Below are 19370 nucleotides of genomic sequence, written 5' to 3'. Positions count from 1 at the left end.
GCTTCTGTGTGAGGAGCACGGGAAGTGGAGAAAAGGATGGGAGTTGCAGGGGTTAAAAAACTTCCCAAGTTTTTTGGGAAGCTTTAATGCTTCCAGTCTTTGCAACAGGCCTTTGAAATTCACAGGGAAGCAAACCCTCCAGTTAAACAAGCAACTCTTCTTCAGTCTGTCAAATTCTGCTCACTTCAGATGAGAGGAAAGTCATTTTGATGCCAGACATGGACTTTCTAAGGTCAGGTTCATGCTACTGCCAAAGCAGCAGCATGCATTACCCTGGGGAGGCCAGGGAGCTGCCAGAGCAGTTGTAGTGTCAGGATAAGTTGGAGAGAAGAACTGGGTTGAGGTGTCCCTGACTCTCTCCATATTGCAGGTTCCTGTCCCTCTTGTGGGATAATAGCCTTCTTTTGGTAGCTAATGTCCTATACTTCAAGTAGTTAGAAGGCTCAGCTTCAGTGCTGAAGATTGAGGCTTCAAAACCTACCAATAATAAATGATGTGTGAGGTTTTGTCCCCAGAAATCTAGGGAATTTCATCCAAAATAAAGCTTTCATTGTAGCAGTTGCAAAATCAAGCACTCAGAAGTTAGGAAATAGTAGATTTGAGGTTGTCCATGCAATCTTAATTCTGTCACGCTGTGAGTATGCATTATGATACAGTTTTAATGACATGATCCATGCTGTTTTTTTCCCCACAGTATCTCTGCACAAAGTAGATGAATAAGGAGGCAGAACTAAGTTGCTCAGGCAACTGTAAATTTGTCAATTTATAACCTTGAGTGCTTCAGTTTTCAGCTTGAATAACATTCGTTTAACCTGCATTACATACCAAAAGAGTGTTGTATTGTATAACCCCTCACTCCTCAGGTCTTTGGAAGAAACTTTATCTTTAACCATATTTTTTTTAACTGTGTACAATGGGTTTTCTTGCACCTTTCAGAGACCGGATACAGGATTAGAGGGACCACTGGTCTAATGGTTTAATTCAGTGTGGCAATGACTGACTGCTACATTATGTATTTTTGGGATGAGGAGAGAAGCAACAACAGAATATCAGGGCCACCTGACATGAGAGACTGATGCTCTGCAGAAATAGCACTGCTTTTCTCTCTTGGATAGATTATCTTTTTGTCCTCTCTGCTCCTGGTCTCTGACTGTGTCACTAAAGAAGGTTTTCTGATTGGTTTCCATTCTGTGTCCTTAGTGACAGCTAAAGTGCTCATTTCCAGTTTGAGTCTGTCTTGTTGCATGATGCCCAAGTTGCTATTGTACAAATAACTAACGAATCTTCCACCAATCCAGCAAAGTTGACTAAGGGTACTAGTATATATGTCTCCATGTTACAGGCATTAAGTATTTTGTGCCAATCTTACTTTATCTCAATAGGTACAAAGAATTTTACGTGAAAGATTTTGTCACCAGTGCCCTAATGGAAAACTGTTTGGGGTTCAACTTCAGTACAAGTGAGTAAGCAACTGCATAACTTTGTGGGCAGCTCCTTACTATTTTGACCTCAGGTTAAACATAGAAAATTCTGATTTTTACAGGGCCTGTTATGCCTTTGATCTTTTTTCTGTTAAGTAGTGATTTTAAAATGCACTTAAAAGAAGCAACTTCTTAAAACTCTCTTAGTAGAGCTTGAAACTCATTTAAACTTGGTTTTAAAATTAGATTATTAGAAAAAGACTTGTTGTATTCCTGTTTTTCATGTGTATACATTTCTAAAAGAAAATCACCTTCTGGGCTGAATTTTTCTCATGTATGTTCCAAGCCTAAATGTTTTTGGGTTGGAAAGTTTGGTAAAATTCCATTCTTAGTAGGAAAGCTCTTAGATAGATCTCTCACTCACACTCACTCACACTCTGCTTTTATTATGTTTCTTAATCCTCTTGGATCACTGTTAACTTTTGCCATTCACGAATAGTCTCTTGAGAATTCAAAGCAACTCTTGGATGCCAGACTCATAAGTCCTATGGGATTGTGCAAGACACTCACATCTTTGGAAAGCCTAGTTGATGCTATAATGTCTAAAACACACAAATAATTGCCTGAAAATCTAGGGGGTAAAAGTCAAATAGCGGGGAAATAAGAGAAGGTTTATTTTAAAATGTAGTTAGATCCCTTAGCTATTAATTTCCATGTGATTCAATATAATATGGTATCCTTAGCTACACCTCAGAAAAATGGCACTGCAACCAGGCTGGCTGCCTCTTGTGCATCTCCTCATGGCCTAGGATCATGTGATAGGCAGCCTGCCTAAGTTCCCCCTTGCGCTGTTCAAGAAGCTCACACATTTTGTCCATTCCCATCCCTTCTCAGGTTGTTTGTTTAAATTTTTGAATGTTTGTTTAAGTCATCCAAAAGTTGAGAGACCTTGGTTTGTACCTTCTTCTCCCAGGCCTTCCTGCCTGGAGCCTTTCCTGCTTTGTCAGAACACTGCAAGGAGTTTCTGCTAGAACCTGCACACTCCTAGCAGTCTAGTTCCTGAGTATTCTCCCCTTCATTGCAGCCTCCTGCTGCCCTTTATAGGGCAGTCACCCTGATCTTGCCTAGATGTGGCTTATTCTGTAATCAGGAGTGGCTAGCTCCAGCCTTACAGGGTGAGTCACCCTGTTACAGGAACTAATAAAAAATAGCATGGAGAGAGGTAAATAGTGGTGTCCCCCGGGGGTCTGTACTGGGACCAGTCTTATTCAACACATTCATAAATGATCTGGAAAAAGGGGTAAACAGTGAGGTGGCAAAATTTGCAGATGATACAAAACTACTCAAGATAATTAAGTCCCATGCAGACTGCAAAGAGCTACAAAAGGATCTCTCAAAACTGGGTAACAAAATGGTAGATGAAATTCAATGCAAAGTAATGCACATGGGGAAAACATAATCCCAACTGTACATATAAAATCATGGTCTAATTAGCAGTTACCACTCAGATCTCGGAATCATCGTGGATAGCTCTCTGAAAACATCCACTCCATGTGCAGTAGCAGTCAAAAAAGTGAACAGAATGTTGGGAATCATTAAGAAAGGGATAGATTATAAAACAAAAAATATCATATTGCCTCTATAAATCCATGGTACACCCACATCTTGAATACTGTGTGCAAATGTGGTCGCCCCATCTCACCGGGCATTGGCCACTGTCGGAAGACAGGATACTGGGCTAGATGGGCTTTCGTCTGACCCAGTATGGCCGTTCTTATGTTAACTTTTGTCTTCTTCTTTTGATAAAGAAGAATTTATTTTGAATATTGATCACTCATTGCTGAAAGACATCCAAGATGCAGTAAGAGTTACTTGTTTCTCCTTTCTTCCAAGTGTATTCTTCCCTCTCAATGGAAGATTTTCAGTTAACATTAACGCCCTTACTTTTCTCTCTTCTTTCCCATTGTCAATGTAAGAAAATTAGTGTTCCTGCTATAAAATGCATATTGTAATAGACTTTAAAATAATGAATAAAATAAATGTTATGCACACATTCTTCACTGAATTAATTGTTTTTTTGGGGGGGAAAGGTAGAATATAAAGCCTGATCCTCATTGTCCCCCCCCCCAAAAAAAAAATCTCGTGTAGACCCTTTCTATATGCTTTTGGGGTCTTTGAAAAAATTTCCAATCACGGGGATGACCTCCACGGCAACAAAGGTGGCATTAATGGTGTTATGCTATGGAGAGGCAACATGATAAACTGAAAATCAGCAGGACAGTTTTCATTCCTCAGTTATGGCAGAGAACTGAAAAAGCCTTTGTAGTTACTAGAATCTCTTTACAACCATTTTGGTGTTTTACAGTAATACTTCACTGAATCACTTATCGTTACTGTATATTAAGATAATGTATCCTAAAGGAAAATCGCTTTGGCTTAAGGAAGGGCATCTAGAACTGACACTTTAGTAGTTCAGTAATTGTTTAAATTTCTAACAAAGTATTTTTGTCTGAACTCCAAATGACATTCCCATAACTTTAGATTGGTGTGAAGTTTGAGTAACAAATAAAAACCTGTGTGAAGAATCCATAGTTCAATATTCGTACCAGAATAATATAGAATAAGTTTACCACTTTGTGATAAATGACTTACTGTTTCTACTTAAAATTCTAACATTCTATGCTAAATCAATTCACTTAAACTTTGAACACTATTCTAGCCATCTTTATTTTCTGTAATTTCATTGTAAACTTAAGTTCTGTCAAAGTTCACCTATGCTTTAGCTTAAACACCCTGAGTTTCAGTGAATGCATCAGAAGCTTAGTATGGGTAATCAGTTGGCTAAAATTATTTAGTCAGTGATTCCACATCTGTCCTAATGGTCTCTTAGCTGACACATTTTGAAGCATTTTTTCTCCTTCTCCCTTTTGTTGTAACACTATTTGTTTGTCAACCTGTTAGTTGCTGTTTAAAAGTCTTAATACTAATTGAGGTTAGTTCCTTTCCTATTTGAAGGAAGGAGCTAAGAACTGAATGTAATTTTTTTTCTCTGAAATTTGCCTTCCATGTATGGCATACTGCTGCCTAACATGGTATTTAGAAGACTTGTAAAGACCTAGTGATACTTTTATAACATACACGTTTTTAATGTTTATGAAATCTGAGTCTAATAATCTTTCTTACTTGGATTGTATTACATTTTGCACCCAGTGGATGTTACTGTGATTGCAGTTAACTGGCCATCCTGTGTTAGGCTTCTTCTTTTCTTCTCTGAATTCTCTTCTACAGCTACAGCAAATACTCCTGTTCTTGAAGTTTTAACCTATTGTCACTGTCATTATAGACATCTACTGGAGCTGCTGAAACGAACTACTATCCATGGAGAAAGTAACTCTGCACTCATTATTGGACCCCGGGGATCAGGAAAGACTATGGTAAAAGCTCCTAATACAAGTTGATGTAGGGTCAAGTTGGACCCTGGTGTAAATGGGTGCAACTCCATTGGTGTCCCTGAAGTTGCACCATGGCAGAGTTTGGCTGTTGGTCACTTCCTGTCTTTGTGGGGTTTTATTTTTAAAGATACCTTGTTTTGCTAATGCCTATTTTTATGAGCATTTGAGGAGATGTATTCATGAGGCTGGTCAAAAGAAAAACCTTATTTAAATTTTTCTTTGTCTTTTGGAAATGATAATATCCAGATGTCTGTAGTTCAAATACAAGAATTTCATATTTCAGTCAGACTTTATGGGCAGTTCACAATAATTCCTGTAATAGGAACGCTGCCTCCAGCCTGCCCCCTTGTGGTATAGGGTGGCTCTGCAAGCACCCCGCCTCAGTTTCTCTCCGGGGTCTTGGAAATAAGCCACAAGAAAGCTTTGTGGATAATGATACTCTTGGTTGGGCCTGGTTTAATAATAATACAGTACAGAACACTCAGTGCCCCGAAGTAAAGTCATCACTGTAACACAAAAGCTCATACTCACTCTGGCATCTTCATTCCAATCTGCCCTTTATCCAGCAGCCATTGCCAGCCCTTTCTAGCAGGAGTCTTTCCCTATTCTTCAAACAGCCACTCCCACTCTCTCATTTCTCTCTCCAGGAGGAATCCAAAACTCTCCCTGATTTGTCTTCTCTCTGGCTCAGAGGTCATCAGGCAAACCCTCTCTTGCTCTCCCCTGGTATCTTGGTCTCCTGCAGGAGCCTTGCTACTCTGCAGCCTTCTCCATGCTCCCTTTGCTGAAGTGTCTGTCTCTGTCCACCTGGGCTTCTGTCTTATCCCAGAGGCCTGATCGAACCATATGACTGCTCCCCTCTGTGGAAGGGTGAACTTGTGTCACAGCTGGGGCTGAGACCCATTTTTCTTTAAAGGTGCATCCACCCTGTGACACAGTATAACAAATTCCTAGTGTGACTGACAGAAACTTGTGATTTTGAAATTCTCTGAATACTATGCTACCCCACCAGCAGAATGTACCAGCCCTTAGGGATTATAGGCTTCTCTTACCTCAAACTATAGGCTCTTAATTCATTATCGGGAGGAACAGAGGTAACTTGTACTGCTGCATTAGTGGTGTTTCTCTGATCTGGCTTCGAGTGGCTGCTTTGATGTTTGACCTGCTACTTAACTGACTTTTCCCTTTATAGATTGAGGTGTGTTTCCTACCGAAAAAAGGGATTTTTTTTTGTCATTGGAAGCAGGTTGTGCTTTGAAATTTCATAATTTGCTTTAACTGTTTTTCATTCTTGTGCTTTCTTCACAGAAATATCTGTGAAGCTCCCTGATGCCTGTAAAATCTGTAACTCAGATTTGTTTCCATTGAAGTCATTGCAGCTCTACTTAGAGGTGTCAGTGTGGATCCCACTGTAGGCACATGTGCACCATGTGAGAGGCCAGAATCTTTTGCTTATCCGTATCCATGGGGATCGCATATGCACCTTGTGCTCCAATGCAAGGGCATAAAGGCAGAGTGGCCCTGGCTCTCCCTCCATTCCCTCTTACTACCTGTGGTAGCAATATGGAACCTGGATTGTGTCTGACTCACTTGGATTTTTGTCTAAGCTCCAGATTTATCTAAAACACTCATCAATTCTTAGTTTACTTTATAAAGTTTCTCATTTTAGTTGGCCATTCCAAAATAGCCCAGACATGATGTGGAAAACCCTCTGCAGACCTGTCTGTGCACCCCTCTATAGCAGGGCAAAGTTGTACCAGGGTTAAAATATGGCAAACTCTAAGCCTTCAAAGTTTAAATCCTGTTCTGTGTTACTGTCTAACGCCCCGTTGAACACAATCTGTCTCTCTTCTGCCTTGGGGAAGCTCTTATCCCCAGTGAATGCTTTTCCTTACGCTCTCAGAAATCAAGGGACACAAGGCTCAAATTGCATCTTTTGGAACAATCCACTGAAGGTGGCATCAGATCTAGAGGAAGAAACGTCATCCTGTCTGGAACCTAGGAGGCTTTCCTCCAATAGTGCCCCAGAAACCTCCAGTTTCAGCAGGGAGAAGAGACCAAAGAAAGCAGTGGAATCAGCAAAAGGAATCATGGTACAATCAGATATGTTCTCAATACCAGTGACCTCAACGCTGATGTCTTTGCTGGCTCTAGGACAGTGACCCAAAACCCTCTGCATTAGGTATGTGCACAGAGCTGTGTTTGCAGTAGTGCTTGACATAACGTCCACCTCAAAAGGAGGACTCAGTCCAAGGGTAGTTCATCAAGGCCATTCAGTTTCAGAGATGGTAACAGAGCACCAGCACCCAATAAGGCCAGAGACTTTGGCTCTGGTACCAGCACTGACTGAGGAACCACTCCAGATGCAGGGGTTTGCCTTTGAGGATCCACCCTTACTTTTCTTCCTGGCATTAACATCATTACTACTGACTTTAATAGGAACTGTGCCTGATGGCATTGATGGTCCTAGAGGTGTTCTACCCCTCATCAGGCTGTTCTAGTCTCTTTTTGGGAGGGGAATTTGCTGGAGACAGGAGAGATGGAACACCACCCTAAGGATGCCCAGTACTAAGGCCTCTTATAAGACTGGCAGTGGATGGGCTATCCACAACCTGACCAACACTGGTACAATATGCCATCGTGGCCCTATTGCCCTTGATGGTGATTGCTATCCCACTGGTCCCAGAGTTGTCCCATCACATATCTCCATGAGGAGGAGGTGATTACCAGTTCTCCTTGGCACCAATAGGGCCCCTTTGACAGAACCAGAAGAGCAGCTGGGCAAGCTGCCAAAACAAGCCTGGGGGAGACACCAGCTTCCCTCCCATCCCCAAGAATATTCTTCTTCTCCCCCGATGGGGCAGTCACTGTGGCTACCCATGGATGATTTTCAGGCATTGTAGGAACTGTGGATACCTTGGATATTGAAACCATTCAATTCAAGAGAATATTTGTGAACTATTTGACACCTTGAGTTCTGTGGTCTCACAAGAATAGTCCTATCCATCAGGAAGGGCTTGATGGAGCCTACAATAGGCTATAGGACTTGATTAGCGTACATACTTAATAGATGCATCTCCTGTACCGTATATCATGTCACCATGTTCATAGGAAGCCTTTAGTCAGAATATGTGGAGTAACACTTAAGTGGTTGCTATGTACATGCATTTACAGTTTTACCAAACTGAGTAACAAAGCTTAAAAGGCTATATTATATATTTGTTTTATAAACTGTAACCTTTTGGCTAAACACACCTTTTGTAATATAAAAATTGTCTCAAACTGGTAAGCTATAAAATAGCTGAAGAATTTTCATAATAGTAACGTTAAAAAATTGGTATGGTTAACAACTAAAGTACCTTTCTTTTTTTCTTTTCTTTTTTTTTAAGTCCTTTAACAGATGGTATTGTGATGGAGATATTTACAAACATTTCGCTATATAAAAGTGCTTATACCAACATGTCGTTGGTTTTGTCTACTGCACTTATCCTTTTTGAAGTGCTAAATAGTAGTATTCTTCCACTACCATTGGGCTCACTCTTCAGACCTGAAAGTAAGCTAAATGTTGCCAGTACAAAAACTCTGCATAGAGCAGCCCTAAAATAGCTGAGATGGAGGAAAGGGATACAACATGTAAGCAGAGTGATCATGGTTGTGACAGACAAATGTCTAAATTATGTGTCTTGGGGCTCTGTAAAGTTAGACACTAAAGTCTTCTCTTCCTCTTCACAACAATTTCGAGTTTCAGTGTTCTTATGGTCCTTCTTCCCAGTATATAACCCATTTTTGCTACATAAGTGAGCAGTTAATTCATAAGACAAATGAAATGTGTAAGTATATTGGTTAGCTTCTTGAAGGTGAAAGGGAAGAAGTGCGTTTTCAGGAGAGCTATACTATGTTTAAAAGGAACTAATGATGTTGGGTAGAGGAGGCAATGGGGGAGGAGAAGTAATGAATGAATATTAAATTAATGCTAGAATATAAAAATACTTATGTTTAAGGTCAGTTCTTGCCAAGGGCTGGGTAGAAAATTGAGAGCACAGATAAGTCTTTAAAATGGTGATTTTTAAAAAGTTGTTCTTTGGAATCATCACATTATATACATTGTTGGTTTATGTCCTTGCATGCTGCCATTAATTTCGTGCACCCTTTCCCATCTTAGTGTGTAATATGTCTTTAATAACATTTTTCCACTCTTCACAAGTAGTTAAGGTCCTTACCTTGTCTTGTACAGCATCTAGCACAATCCTGATTGGGGCCTTTGGGTGCTACTGTAATCTACTAAATGACAATGCTAGAGCTACCATTTTAGAATCTTTCAAAGCTTTTTTCCCTTATTGGATTTTTATATGCAGCTACAAAATAGTCTGCACGTTGTAATTAGAAAATTATTGGCAATACTTTTATATTCTCCCACAAAGAACTGATACTACTACTAATCCACTTAACTCATGAAACATGGAAATAACAAGTTCTAGAATAGTTAATTTAGCCAAATACCACAGTATCTATCGGTCATCTTTCCTGCCAACAGCTTGCGCCTCAAGAAGTTTCTTTCATGCCACAAAGTTCTGGATCTTTGCATTTTGTTTTTTAAAGATAAAAGGCATGATGAGCCCATATAGAAGGGGTCATTGATCTGATTTGAAAGACTGAGATTTTTTCAAAACCTGAAGAAAAATTTCTTGGAAAATGTTCTTCCTCTGACGCAAATGTTAGATGTCAAGAATGTAGTTAGCACAGGAAGTACTCATGTTCTTTTGAGTATCCTCAACCCAAACTAATAGTTTGATTCGATCAGTCACAAAGCAGTATCTTCAATTTTAGTAGATGTGTGATCCTTTTGTTTTATTTGCAGTTTCTTCATTTTACTGTTTTTTAATTTTAAAAATATACTGGAGTTACTTTAATGTGAATTATGCTATTTCTTTCTAGTTATTAAATCATGTTTTAAAAGAGCTCATGGAAGTAAAGCAAGTGAGGGAGAACCTCTTGCAAGTTCATCTAAATGGCAAGTAATATTTCTTTCTTTTAAATTAAAAATACGATATATTTGCTTGTTGTAGTGGGTTTTCACTTACTGTAAATTTCAACCAATAGTGCCTTTAAAGATGTTTCAAAATATTTGCTCTCATAAAAATCTTTGCCTGCTATCCATTGTTCAGTTATGAAAGATTGTCTGAAGCAACATTTCAAGAGGCACAGATAGTCTTACTGGAAAAATAATAGAAAGCCCCACTTGGGGGGAAAAGTTGCTGGAATAAGTCTCTTCACTGGCTGCATAATGGTGTGACCACTGGGGTGTAGAGAGCAGAGGAGATAATTTAGTCTTTGATGTATAATCACCCACTTTCTTTTAGGACTCTTACAGACAAATGATAAAATAGCTCTCAAGGAGATCACAAGACAGCTACAAATGGAAAATGTGGTTGGAGACAAAGTTTTTGTGAGTATGAACTTCTTGCTGCTCTTTTAGGCACCACTTAAAAAAATGAGCATTCTAAGACTTAAACAAAAGATCTCCCTTCAGAAAAATCACCACACCAGATAAGTAACTTTTCCAGCCATTGACCAGACTAAAATGAATGGGCTTGGGCCTTACTGCAAAACTCTGATGGACTGACTCACTCGTCTCATAATTGTCTTTTCAAAATTTATAAATGATCTTGAATACTATTGATATGAGATTTATGGAATTAGAAGGATAATGTTAACCTGTTAAAGTATTTCCTAAGCCTCTGTCTTTCTTGACAGTAAAAAATACCAGACAGCATTTATGAATGTATGCTCAGTGTCACCATGCCTGTTGTTGTTCACAGCTGAGAGTGCCAATTTCAGCTCAGACTGACAAAAACTGGGTGGACACTCCCACACTGATGATTTATTCTATAATCCAGATTTAACCAAACCATCAACAAATGTGTGCTTCTGGATCACTGTACCAACTTAATATAGAGCCACAGGGAGTCCCCTTAGGCCTTCCAACCTATATTACCATCCAGACAAACTGGACTTCTGTGGTGAAAGGTTATTAAAACCAAAAATCACCACACATTAGGTTCTTCCAGCCCCAGGGGGCTAGTCACGTACCCAGGTGAATAGATGCTCAGGACCTTACACAAAAAAATGATAGTTTACCAAGTATTGGCTACAGCAACTAAAGATCTATTAACTAAGAAAACAAAGGAGTTATTAAAAGGTTAAAACTTAGCTAGGTGGACACTTGAAGGTAAAACACATTACAGTTGGATTAGTATATAGTTCAGATTGTTTGCAGGAATGTTAAGTCTGCTAGTTTTTTCTTATAGGTCTCTCTGGGTTGCCCAAATAACTTTTGGGGACCTCAGTCCTTTTGTTCAAAATTTCCCTGGTCAGAACTCAGTCCAGAGATGGGGTAGAAAAGAGGTGGCTAACGTGAGCATTTCTCAGACCTACAACATGTTTGAGTTAGACACAGCGCAAAATTTCCTAACTCCATACATCCTGTAGATATACACATTGTAACAAGATAATAGTATTCAGCAGGTTAACTTTTTTCTCAATGATATCTCACAAGGCATACTTTGTACAAGATTTATCACAACTTTAACAGTGGTGACCATATTAGTGTAGATGGTCACCTTCCCCTTTAGACAGTATTACACTATATATTTATGTAATATTGAGTGTAACTTTTATGCAGTTAACTTGTTTTTCTGAAAAAATCTTTTTTAATCAGAAATTTTAACTATTGCCATCACAAAATAATGAAAAGACAGTCTTAAAACTTACTTGAAACCTCTAACTATATAGATGAGGCGTGGAGTTCAGAATTGATAGTTCCAAATGTATTGCCACTAACAGACTGGAGCTCTGGATAATATCAGCTACAACATTTATTTACAAATAAAGGATTGATCAATAACTTACTAAGTATTTTAAATTTGTTGACCAACTAGCAATATTTTTAGCAGTATTAGTCTGAAGCATGATAAACTGTAGTTTATTACTACTTTCTAGTAAGCTTGGCTTTAAATTCTGAATTGGATGATGACCACAGTGGGTATGAGGTCTGCCAGGTGCCTTACAGAGGAGAAAAAAGCCCCTTATTTTCTGACCTTAAGGGAGACAAGATAGTGTGGTAGATTCCTGGCTTTTGACCTAGTATTTGTGGGGTCTCAATACGGTTAAAACTTAGCTAGGTGGGCACTTAAAAATGTCCAGTTGTTTGATCAATACAATCTCACAGTTCCTTCCTGCAGTCTCAACTTCTCTGCCCATGAGTCCACATTATTGTGTCCCAGGAAGGACAAGTGACAGAGTTCCAACAAATCTTTGTCCTTTGCTAGTCACAATCATTCTTATAGGTTGGTTTTTCCAGTGTTCATTAGCATACTTGCTTTGCAATGTCACACAGTGCTTAAGCCCAGTTACTATAACTTGTTTCTTTTGTCATTTTTAGAAGTTCCCCTGTTCCTTGCCCATAGCCTAGATTGAGTCTATTAGATGAGTTCCTCTGGAAGTATTGGCCCTTAAGGGTATATTTACATTGCAGTTGGTTGTATGTCTTCCAGCATGGGTAAAAAGACAAACAGTAGCTCTGCTCAAGCTAGCATGCTAAAAACCGCAATATAGATATAGCGGCACAGGTGGTGGCTTGAGCTATCCACATGTGTACAGACCCAGGTGTTTGGGCGGGCTTCTACTTGAGTGGCAAGCCTGAGCTTGCCACCTGTGCAGTAACAACCACACTACTTTTAGTGCACTAGTTTGAGCGGAGCTAGCACGTGTCTGTCTACCTCTACTGGGAAGCAACCTCTCAGCTGCTGCATAGACATACTCTAAGCGCTTTCATCTTGTGTAGATCTTCAGCTGAATGCATTTTGCTTACACAGGAAAGCCATTTTTCCTAATACATTTAGAATATCAGAGCAGTGTAAATTGAACAATTGAAATAATGCCTCAAATTGTAGACTGCAGCTATTGTAGAGTATGACGCGTCTTGTTCTTGCTTCAGTCAGTGATGCTCTTGCTTTCTCAGCTGCACTGGTTGCCTGTTCAGTGTGTGCCAAGGTCTGTCTTCTAGTATATAATGACATAGTGAGATGATCCTCTGACTGATCTTCTACTATCCCTCCTGATGGGCCATTTGAGATTGGCAAGGCTGCATACTTAATCATGTGCCACTATAATTCCCAAGGAGGGAAATCCAATTTATATGGTGGGAAGTAAGGTAAGAGGTTGGGAATCCATAAAGGGCTTCAGCCTTGGAAATGTTCTCCCCCTTAATCAGTTTTAAAGCCCATTAATTTCTCCTCTCAGGTGACTAGGGATGGGATGGGGGGGGGGGGGGGGGGGGTAGGGAGAGGCAGTAAGTAAACAAGTTAAGATTATTTGTTAGAGAACTTTTTCCAAATGTGTGAGGTTGTTGGGCTATATTGCCTTTAGGAAACACTTCTTAATTTGTCTCTTTGTTTCTTGCTCTGACACTAGTATCCTTACTAGTGAGTGAGTATCTTAACCTAAATGATCTATGAAGCTCAGAAAAAAGAATTCCACCCCCCCCCCCCCACCCCCCACCCCGAAAGACACAAGGCAGTTTTCGTGACTGGGGTAATATATAGTGGGAAGAGCCCAAAGCAAAAGTATTTAAAGTTAGCACACACCGCAATTGCAACATTGCACATCTTTCCTTTTCCACTTACTTGAAATAAAACACCATTATATCAAGTTCTACAACTGCACCTACCAGGAAGCAGGAGGCAAAAAGACCTCGGTCATTAACTCAACCTAAGGACTTGTTCAACCCTCCTTCCTAATTTTTTCTTTGCCTCCTCAGCAGGGACACTACAGCTTTACCCTCTCCACTGTACTTCTAGTCCATTTTTGTTTCCTGCATAATAACTAAATACAATTAGTGCAAAAGGACTGGACAAGAGAAGGAGAGAAATAAAATCCCATTCTTCATCCACACTGGAGGGAAGAGACCATTAATACACCAACCCTGGGCTAAGAAACCATCCAATCCCTCCCCCTACACACAGCAATTTACTCCCTTCTAGGATTGCTCCCACCCTCCTTCTATACACATTCCCCGTGACTTGCATTAACTTAACCCTGTTGATTTAACCTGTAACTAAATGGAAGAGACCTTCTTTTCTTGTTAGTCTTGTCCTTGTGCCAAGTAAGTTTTAGTTCTCACCCATATTCGTTTCACTGGATTACTGAGTGAATTCTGTGTCAAAAAATTAAAAATTCTGCGCACAATATTTTAAAATTCTGCAAAATCCCGCATGTTATCTGTCAAAATAACACTATATAATCATGCCAATTTCAATTTATTTTGGTAGTTTATTTTAAAATACCTGTCAGCAACTGTCTGTAACAATACAGACAAAAAAATTCCCCCAGGAGTAAAGGGTTAAAGAAACCCCTCCGACAACATGGTTCCTGTTTCTCTACCCCCTTCTTTCCCCCAAAGCCCAGCAGTCCCCTAATGGTGGCTAGCAGCTCTGCAGCCCATTTCTTGTGGGAGGGGGGAAAAAATTCTACACAGAACATTAATTTCTGTGCGAATTCTGCATTGCACAGTGGGTGCGAATTCCCCCAGGAGTAACTGGACATTCCACCTGAAAGCTGCTGCCATAATCTCTATTTCCTACCCCTTCACAATTTTGTGCCCTGGAAGAAAGAAAGGGGGTGAGGGAAGGGGAGGGGTGGCAATGGGATAAAGCACCTTTTCCAGCAATTCATCTCTTCGACTATTTTGAAAAGTATTATGTTCCTGCAGCCCCTGTGGTACAACTGATTTGAAAACTGCATGCCAAACGTGCACATGTTGCTAATTAAGTAAAATCTACTTAGGTCAAGGAATTTATAATTTTTAATATTTTATGTATTTTGTATGAGGAGGAAGAGACAAAGGAAAACTGCTTAGTACAGTAGAACCTCAGAGTTATGAACACCAGAGTTACAAACTGACCAGTCAACCACACATCTCTTTCCGAACTGGAAGTACACAATCGGGCAGCAGCAAAGATAGGAAGAGGAGGGGGGGGAAAAGCAAATATAGTAAACACATTGTTTAGTGTTAAACATAAACTACTGAAAAAAACAGAGCAGCATTTTTCTTTTGCATAGTAAAGTTTCAAAGCTGTATTAAGTCAATCTTCAGTTATAAACTTTTGAAAGAACAACCATAACCTTTTGTTCAGTGTTACAAACATTTCCATTACAAACGACTTTCATTCCTGAGGTGTTTGTAACTCTGAGGTTCTGCTGCAAGTTGGTTTATTGTAATTTTCTTTCTCTATCCTACTTCACTTCATTCTTGCATCTTTCTGTTGGGGTAAATCTTTTCAGCTTTCATGCAGTAAAAGGTGGATGGAACTAGTCCTTATGAAGAAACAACAGTTAATAGGGGTTTTTTTTGTTTTTTTTTGTTTCCTGCTTAGAAGAAGATGGCTATACAACATGTAATGTTGTTGTAAGCAGTTATTCCTTATTACATAGAACTTAAAAGATTAACTTTCTTGTAGTCTGAACTTATGAAGTTTTCTGTTTTTAAGGGTAACCTTGGAAATCTACCATGTACTTTGAAAGACATGATTAGAATTCAGAATGAATTTGATAAATTAGAGAAGTGTGAAATCAACCAGATGAAATTCAGTAATGACAAGTGCAAAGTACTACACTTCGGAAGGAAAAATCAAATGGGGAATAACTGGCTAGGCAGTAGTATTGCAAAAAAGGATCTGGGGGAGAATAGTGGATCACACATTTTGAACATGAGTCGATGTGATAGTTGTAAAAAAGGCTAATGGTCTGGGGTGTATTAACAAAAGTATCAGATGTAAGATACAGGACACAGTTGTTCTTCTCTACTTGGCACTGGTGAGGCCTCAGCTGGAGTATTGTTTTGGGCACCACATTTAAAGATGTGGATAAATTGGGGAGTAACAAAAAGGACAAAAGGCTTAGAAAACATGACCTATGAGGAAAGGTTTAAAAAAAAAAAAACACACACACAAAAAAAACCTGCATGTTTAGTCTTGGGGGCAGGGGGGTGGGCTTTGACAGTCTTCAACTGTGTAAAATGTTAGAAAGATGGTTGATAGATTTGTTTCCCATGTCCACTGAAGGCAAACCAAGACATAATGGGCTTAATCTGCAGCAAGGGAGATTTAGCCTAAATATTAGTGCTTTCTAACTATAAGGATAGTTATATTCTGGAATAGATTACCAAGGGACCCCTCATTGGAGATTTTTAAGAACAAATTAGACATCCACCTGTTAGGGATGGGTCTAGTTATACTTGATTCTGCCTCAGCACAAGGGAATGGACTAAATTACCTTTGTGGTCCTTCCTATCCTACATTGATATAGTTTTGACTTCCTTTCCTTTAGGGCAGTTTTGCTGAAAACCTTGCATTTCTTCTTGACGCTTTAAAGAAAGGTAAATATTTTGTATAAGACTTTAAACCCCAGGTGAGTTTTAACAAACTTTCACCCAAATGCTGTAGAGAAATCAAAGATTACCTCACACTGTAGATCAGTGGTCTCCAACCTTTTTATGCCCAAGATCACTTTTTGAATCTAAGGGCAACCCAGGATCTACCCTGCCCCTTCCTCCAAAGCCCCGCCCTGCTCACTCCATCCCCCCACTCTGTCACTTGCTCTCCCCCGCCCTCACTCACTTTCACCAGGTTGGGGTTCGGGAGGGGGTGCAGGCTTTGAGCTGGGGCCAAGGGGTTTGCAGTGTGGGAGGGGGCTCTGGGCTGAGGTTGGGGTGCAGGAGGGGGTGATGGGCGCAAGCTCTAGGAGGGAGTTTGGGTGCAGGAGTGGGCTCTGAGCTGGGGCAGAGTGTTGGGTGTGGGCTCTGGGGGAGGGGGGTTAGGGCAGGGGGTTGGGATGCAGGAGGGGGTACAGGATGCTGGCTCTGGGACAGTGTTAGGGCTGGGGTTTGGGGTGCTGGTTCTGGGAGGGGGGGTCAGGGTGGGGCTTGGGGTGCAGGAGGGGGTATGGGGTGCTGGCTCCAGGAGGGGATTAGGGTGCAGCCTCCCGCCAGGCAACCCTTAGCCTCGCTGCACTTGCTGCCAACTGGGAGCCACGGGAGGTAAGACAGGCTTCCTGCCTACCCGACCCCACACCGCTCCCGGCAGGGGCCAGTGTGCTCTGTGTGCTGCCCCTCTCTGCAAGCACTGTCCCCACAGCTCTCCCAACCAATCGGGGCTAGAGGGGCGGTGCTTGCAGGCAGAAGCTGTGCGCAGAGGGAGAACCCGTGGGGCCGGGTTAGGCAGGGAGTGTGCCTTAGTAGCAGCCACATTGCACCACCGGAGATTGCTATCAACTGGGAGATGCTCTAGGATCGACTAGTTGATTGCAATCGACAGGTTGGTGACTACTGCTCTAGACCATAGTACAAGGCACTTCTTCATGAGAACGAACCTTGGTTGCAAAATCAATAGCACAAACAGTACTGTGGTCATATTAAGCATTGTGATATTTGAATCAAATACTTAAGCTTAATTTACAGGAGCAGCACTAAAGACTTCTTCCTACTATTTATTGAATGGCTAATGATGGCAGGTTTTAAAAAAAAAAAAAAAAAAAAAAAAATCTGGAAATAGTATTAAACTTTTTCCTGTTGGTTTTTAAGTTATTATTATTTATTTATTTTGGTCTCCTTCACACCACCTTCCCCCTGCAAAATGCAGTCAGATTTTGCAGGTTTTATTGTTCATCCTACCAAAAGCAGATATTTGCTATGCATTCAGGTGGATGTCCGTGTAGATTTTTGCAATGCTGTTATCAGTCTGTTGCCCATGGTGAGAATTGATATAGCCTTTTAAAATATTAAAATGATAAATGGGTGTCTTAACTGTCTGTCATTTTCACTTTGGTTTTTATTTGCAACCAAAAAATATCTTGACAAGCTAATTTAACCTCCGCAGTACTTTTAAGCTAAACAATCCTCAATAATCCTGGTGTGTAGCAAATATATGTGAGATGGGGGGGCCTTATGAATTAGCAAAGATTCTATAAACAGGTTAAAAACTTGAGGGCACACTAGAACAAAAGTGCTGCAATGGTAAAAAGTCTAATAGTCATGTACTTACCAGTTCACTAATACTGACTGTTTTAATGCCTGTCTTAGGTGACCGAGATAGCAGTTGTCCAGTGCTATTTGTACTGGATGAATTTGACCTCTTTGTTCATCACAAGAACCAGACATTACTGTATAACCTTTTTGATATATCCCAGTCAGCACAGACTCCAGTAACGGTTATTGGACTTACATGCAGACAAGTAAGAAGTTTGGGTTTTTTTGTTTTATAGAGCTTATGTTGCTGACATCTGTAATGTTTCATATGCTTTTCATATTTTTATTCTTAAGACTCATGCCTTAAGGAGACAATTCTGCTAATTTTGGAAACTTCTCCCCCTTACCTAGTGTTATATTGGCTTACTTTAAAAATTGATTCCAGTACAGATACAAAATAAGTGACACGAAATGCTACATATTCAGAGCAAATGGGAACAGAAGTAGGAAAACAGGAATATGCTCCAGTAACCTTTCTTACTAAGAAAATGGAGGTTCTTTCAGATTTAATAGGAAGCAAATTTTTCCTGCATCTTAGAATAATCCAATATTTGTCTTAAAGATTAAGCATCTCACCACAACAAGTACCAAAAGTTATAAAAAGAGGAGGACAACACAATAAGCTATTAAAGCTAATGCCATAGAAACAATGTCAGTGCTATGTCAATTTCTCCTATGTCTTAACCAGACTGTACTTCAGGAGGAAAAGCAGTGGTCACCCCACTTAATGTGTGCGTTGCCTATGTCTGGACTTAAAGATGGAATTGAGGACCGGGTCATCTTCAGGGTATAGTAACAAACTTATCACTGGTGTCCCCCACAAAAAAGATTTAGAATAAGCACTAGAAATGACCTCAAACCACATTGACACCGTCAAAGAAGAATGCCCTTTCATTTCAGATAATTAAAAAGAAATAAACTATATATAAACTTCTACACCCTTAAGACATAGGGGAACACAGGATAACAATAAGCATTACCCAGTGTTACATTTTTGTTTTGATAGTAGTTTTATAATTAATATAAAGAACTACTAAAAAGTAAAACAAAGTAAATGTATGTGGCCACAAACTCAATAGTAGTAATTGTCAGCTGTCAGTCTTCAGGCTTTCCTCATTATGTAATTAGGCTTTTGGGATCTCTGCTTTTTTTTGTTCCCTGTTAGCTTCAATTTTACTGCTTAAAAATGATTACGTTCCTGAGAAGAGGGTAAACTTGGACTTCTTTTACTACTTTGCAGGAGCCATGTTAATCCATTTCTCATTAGTTTTCCATCTAAAATAATATCAGGATCAACATTCGGTTACCTGTCTTTTGTTCTAGAGCCTGCTGGTCTCTTTCCTCGTTCACTAATGAGCAAGAGTAGAAACTTGGATCGAACTACACTGTCTTCCTACCACACTATGAAATACGACA

The 19370-nt window shown here is 40.0% G+C and overlaps 1 protein-coding gene across 1 annotated transcript in view; it reads left to right on the top strand.

Moving 5' to 3' along the window:
• ORC4 (origin recognition complex subunit 4) overlaps window positions 1-19370 on the top strand; it is a 53136-nt gene that overhangs the window by 16346 nt on the left and 17420 nt on the right. Inside the window, exons 3-8 of the mRNA XM_065413351.1 lie at window positions 1383-1459; window positions 4765-4855; window positions 9809-9884; window positions 10234-10319; window positions 16259-16307; window positions 18009-18160. Of these exons, the coding sequence (XP_065269423.1) occupies window positions 1383-1459; window positions 4765-4855; window positions 9809-9884; window positions 10234-10319; window positions 16259-16307; window positions 18009-18160 (531 nt within the window). The remainder of the gene's footprint in view (window positions 1-1382; window positions 1460-4764; window positions 4856-9808; window positions 9885-10233; window positions 10320-16258; window positions 16308-18008; window positions 18161-19370) is intronic.

Source organism: Emys orbicularis, chromosome 11 (genome assembly GCF_028017835.1).
Source record: "Emys orbicularis isolate rEmyOrb1 chromosome 11, rEmyOrb1.hap1, whole genome shotgun sequence".
Taxonomy (NCBI): domain Eukaryota; kingdom Metazoa; phylum Chordata; order Testudines; family Emydidae; genus Emys; species Emys orbicularis.
Note: the sequence above shows the minus strand (reverse complement) of the source record. Positions and strands in the feature narration are given on the sequence as shown.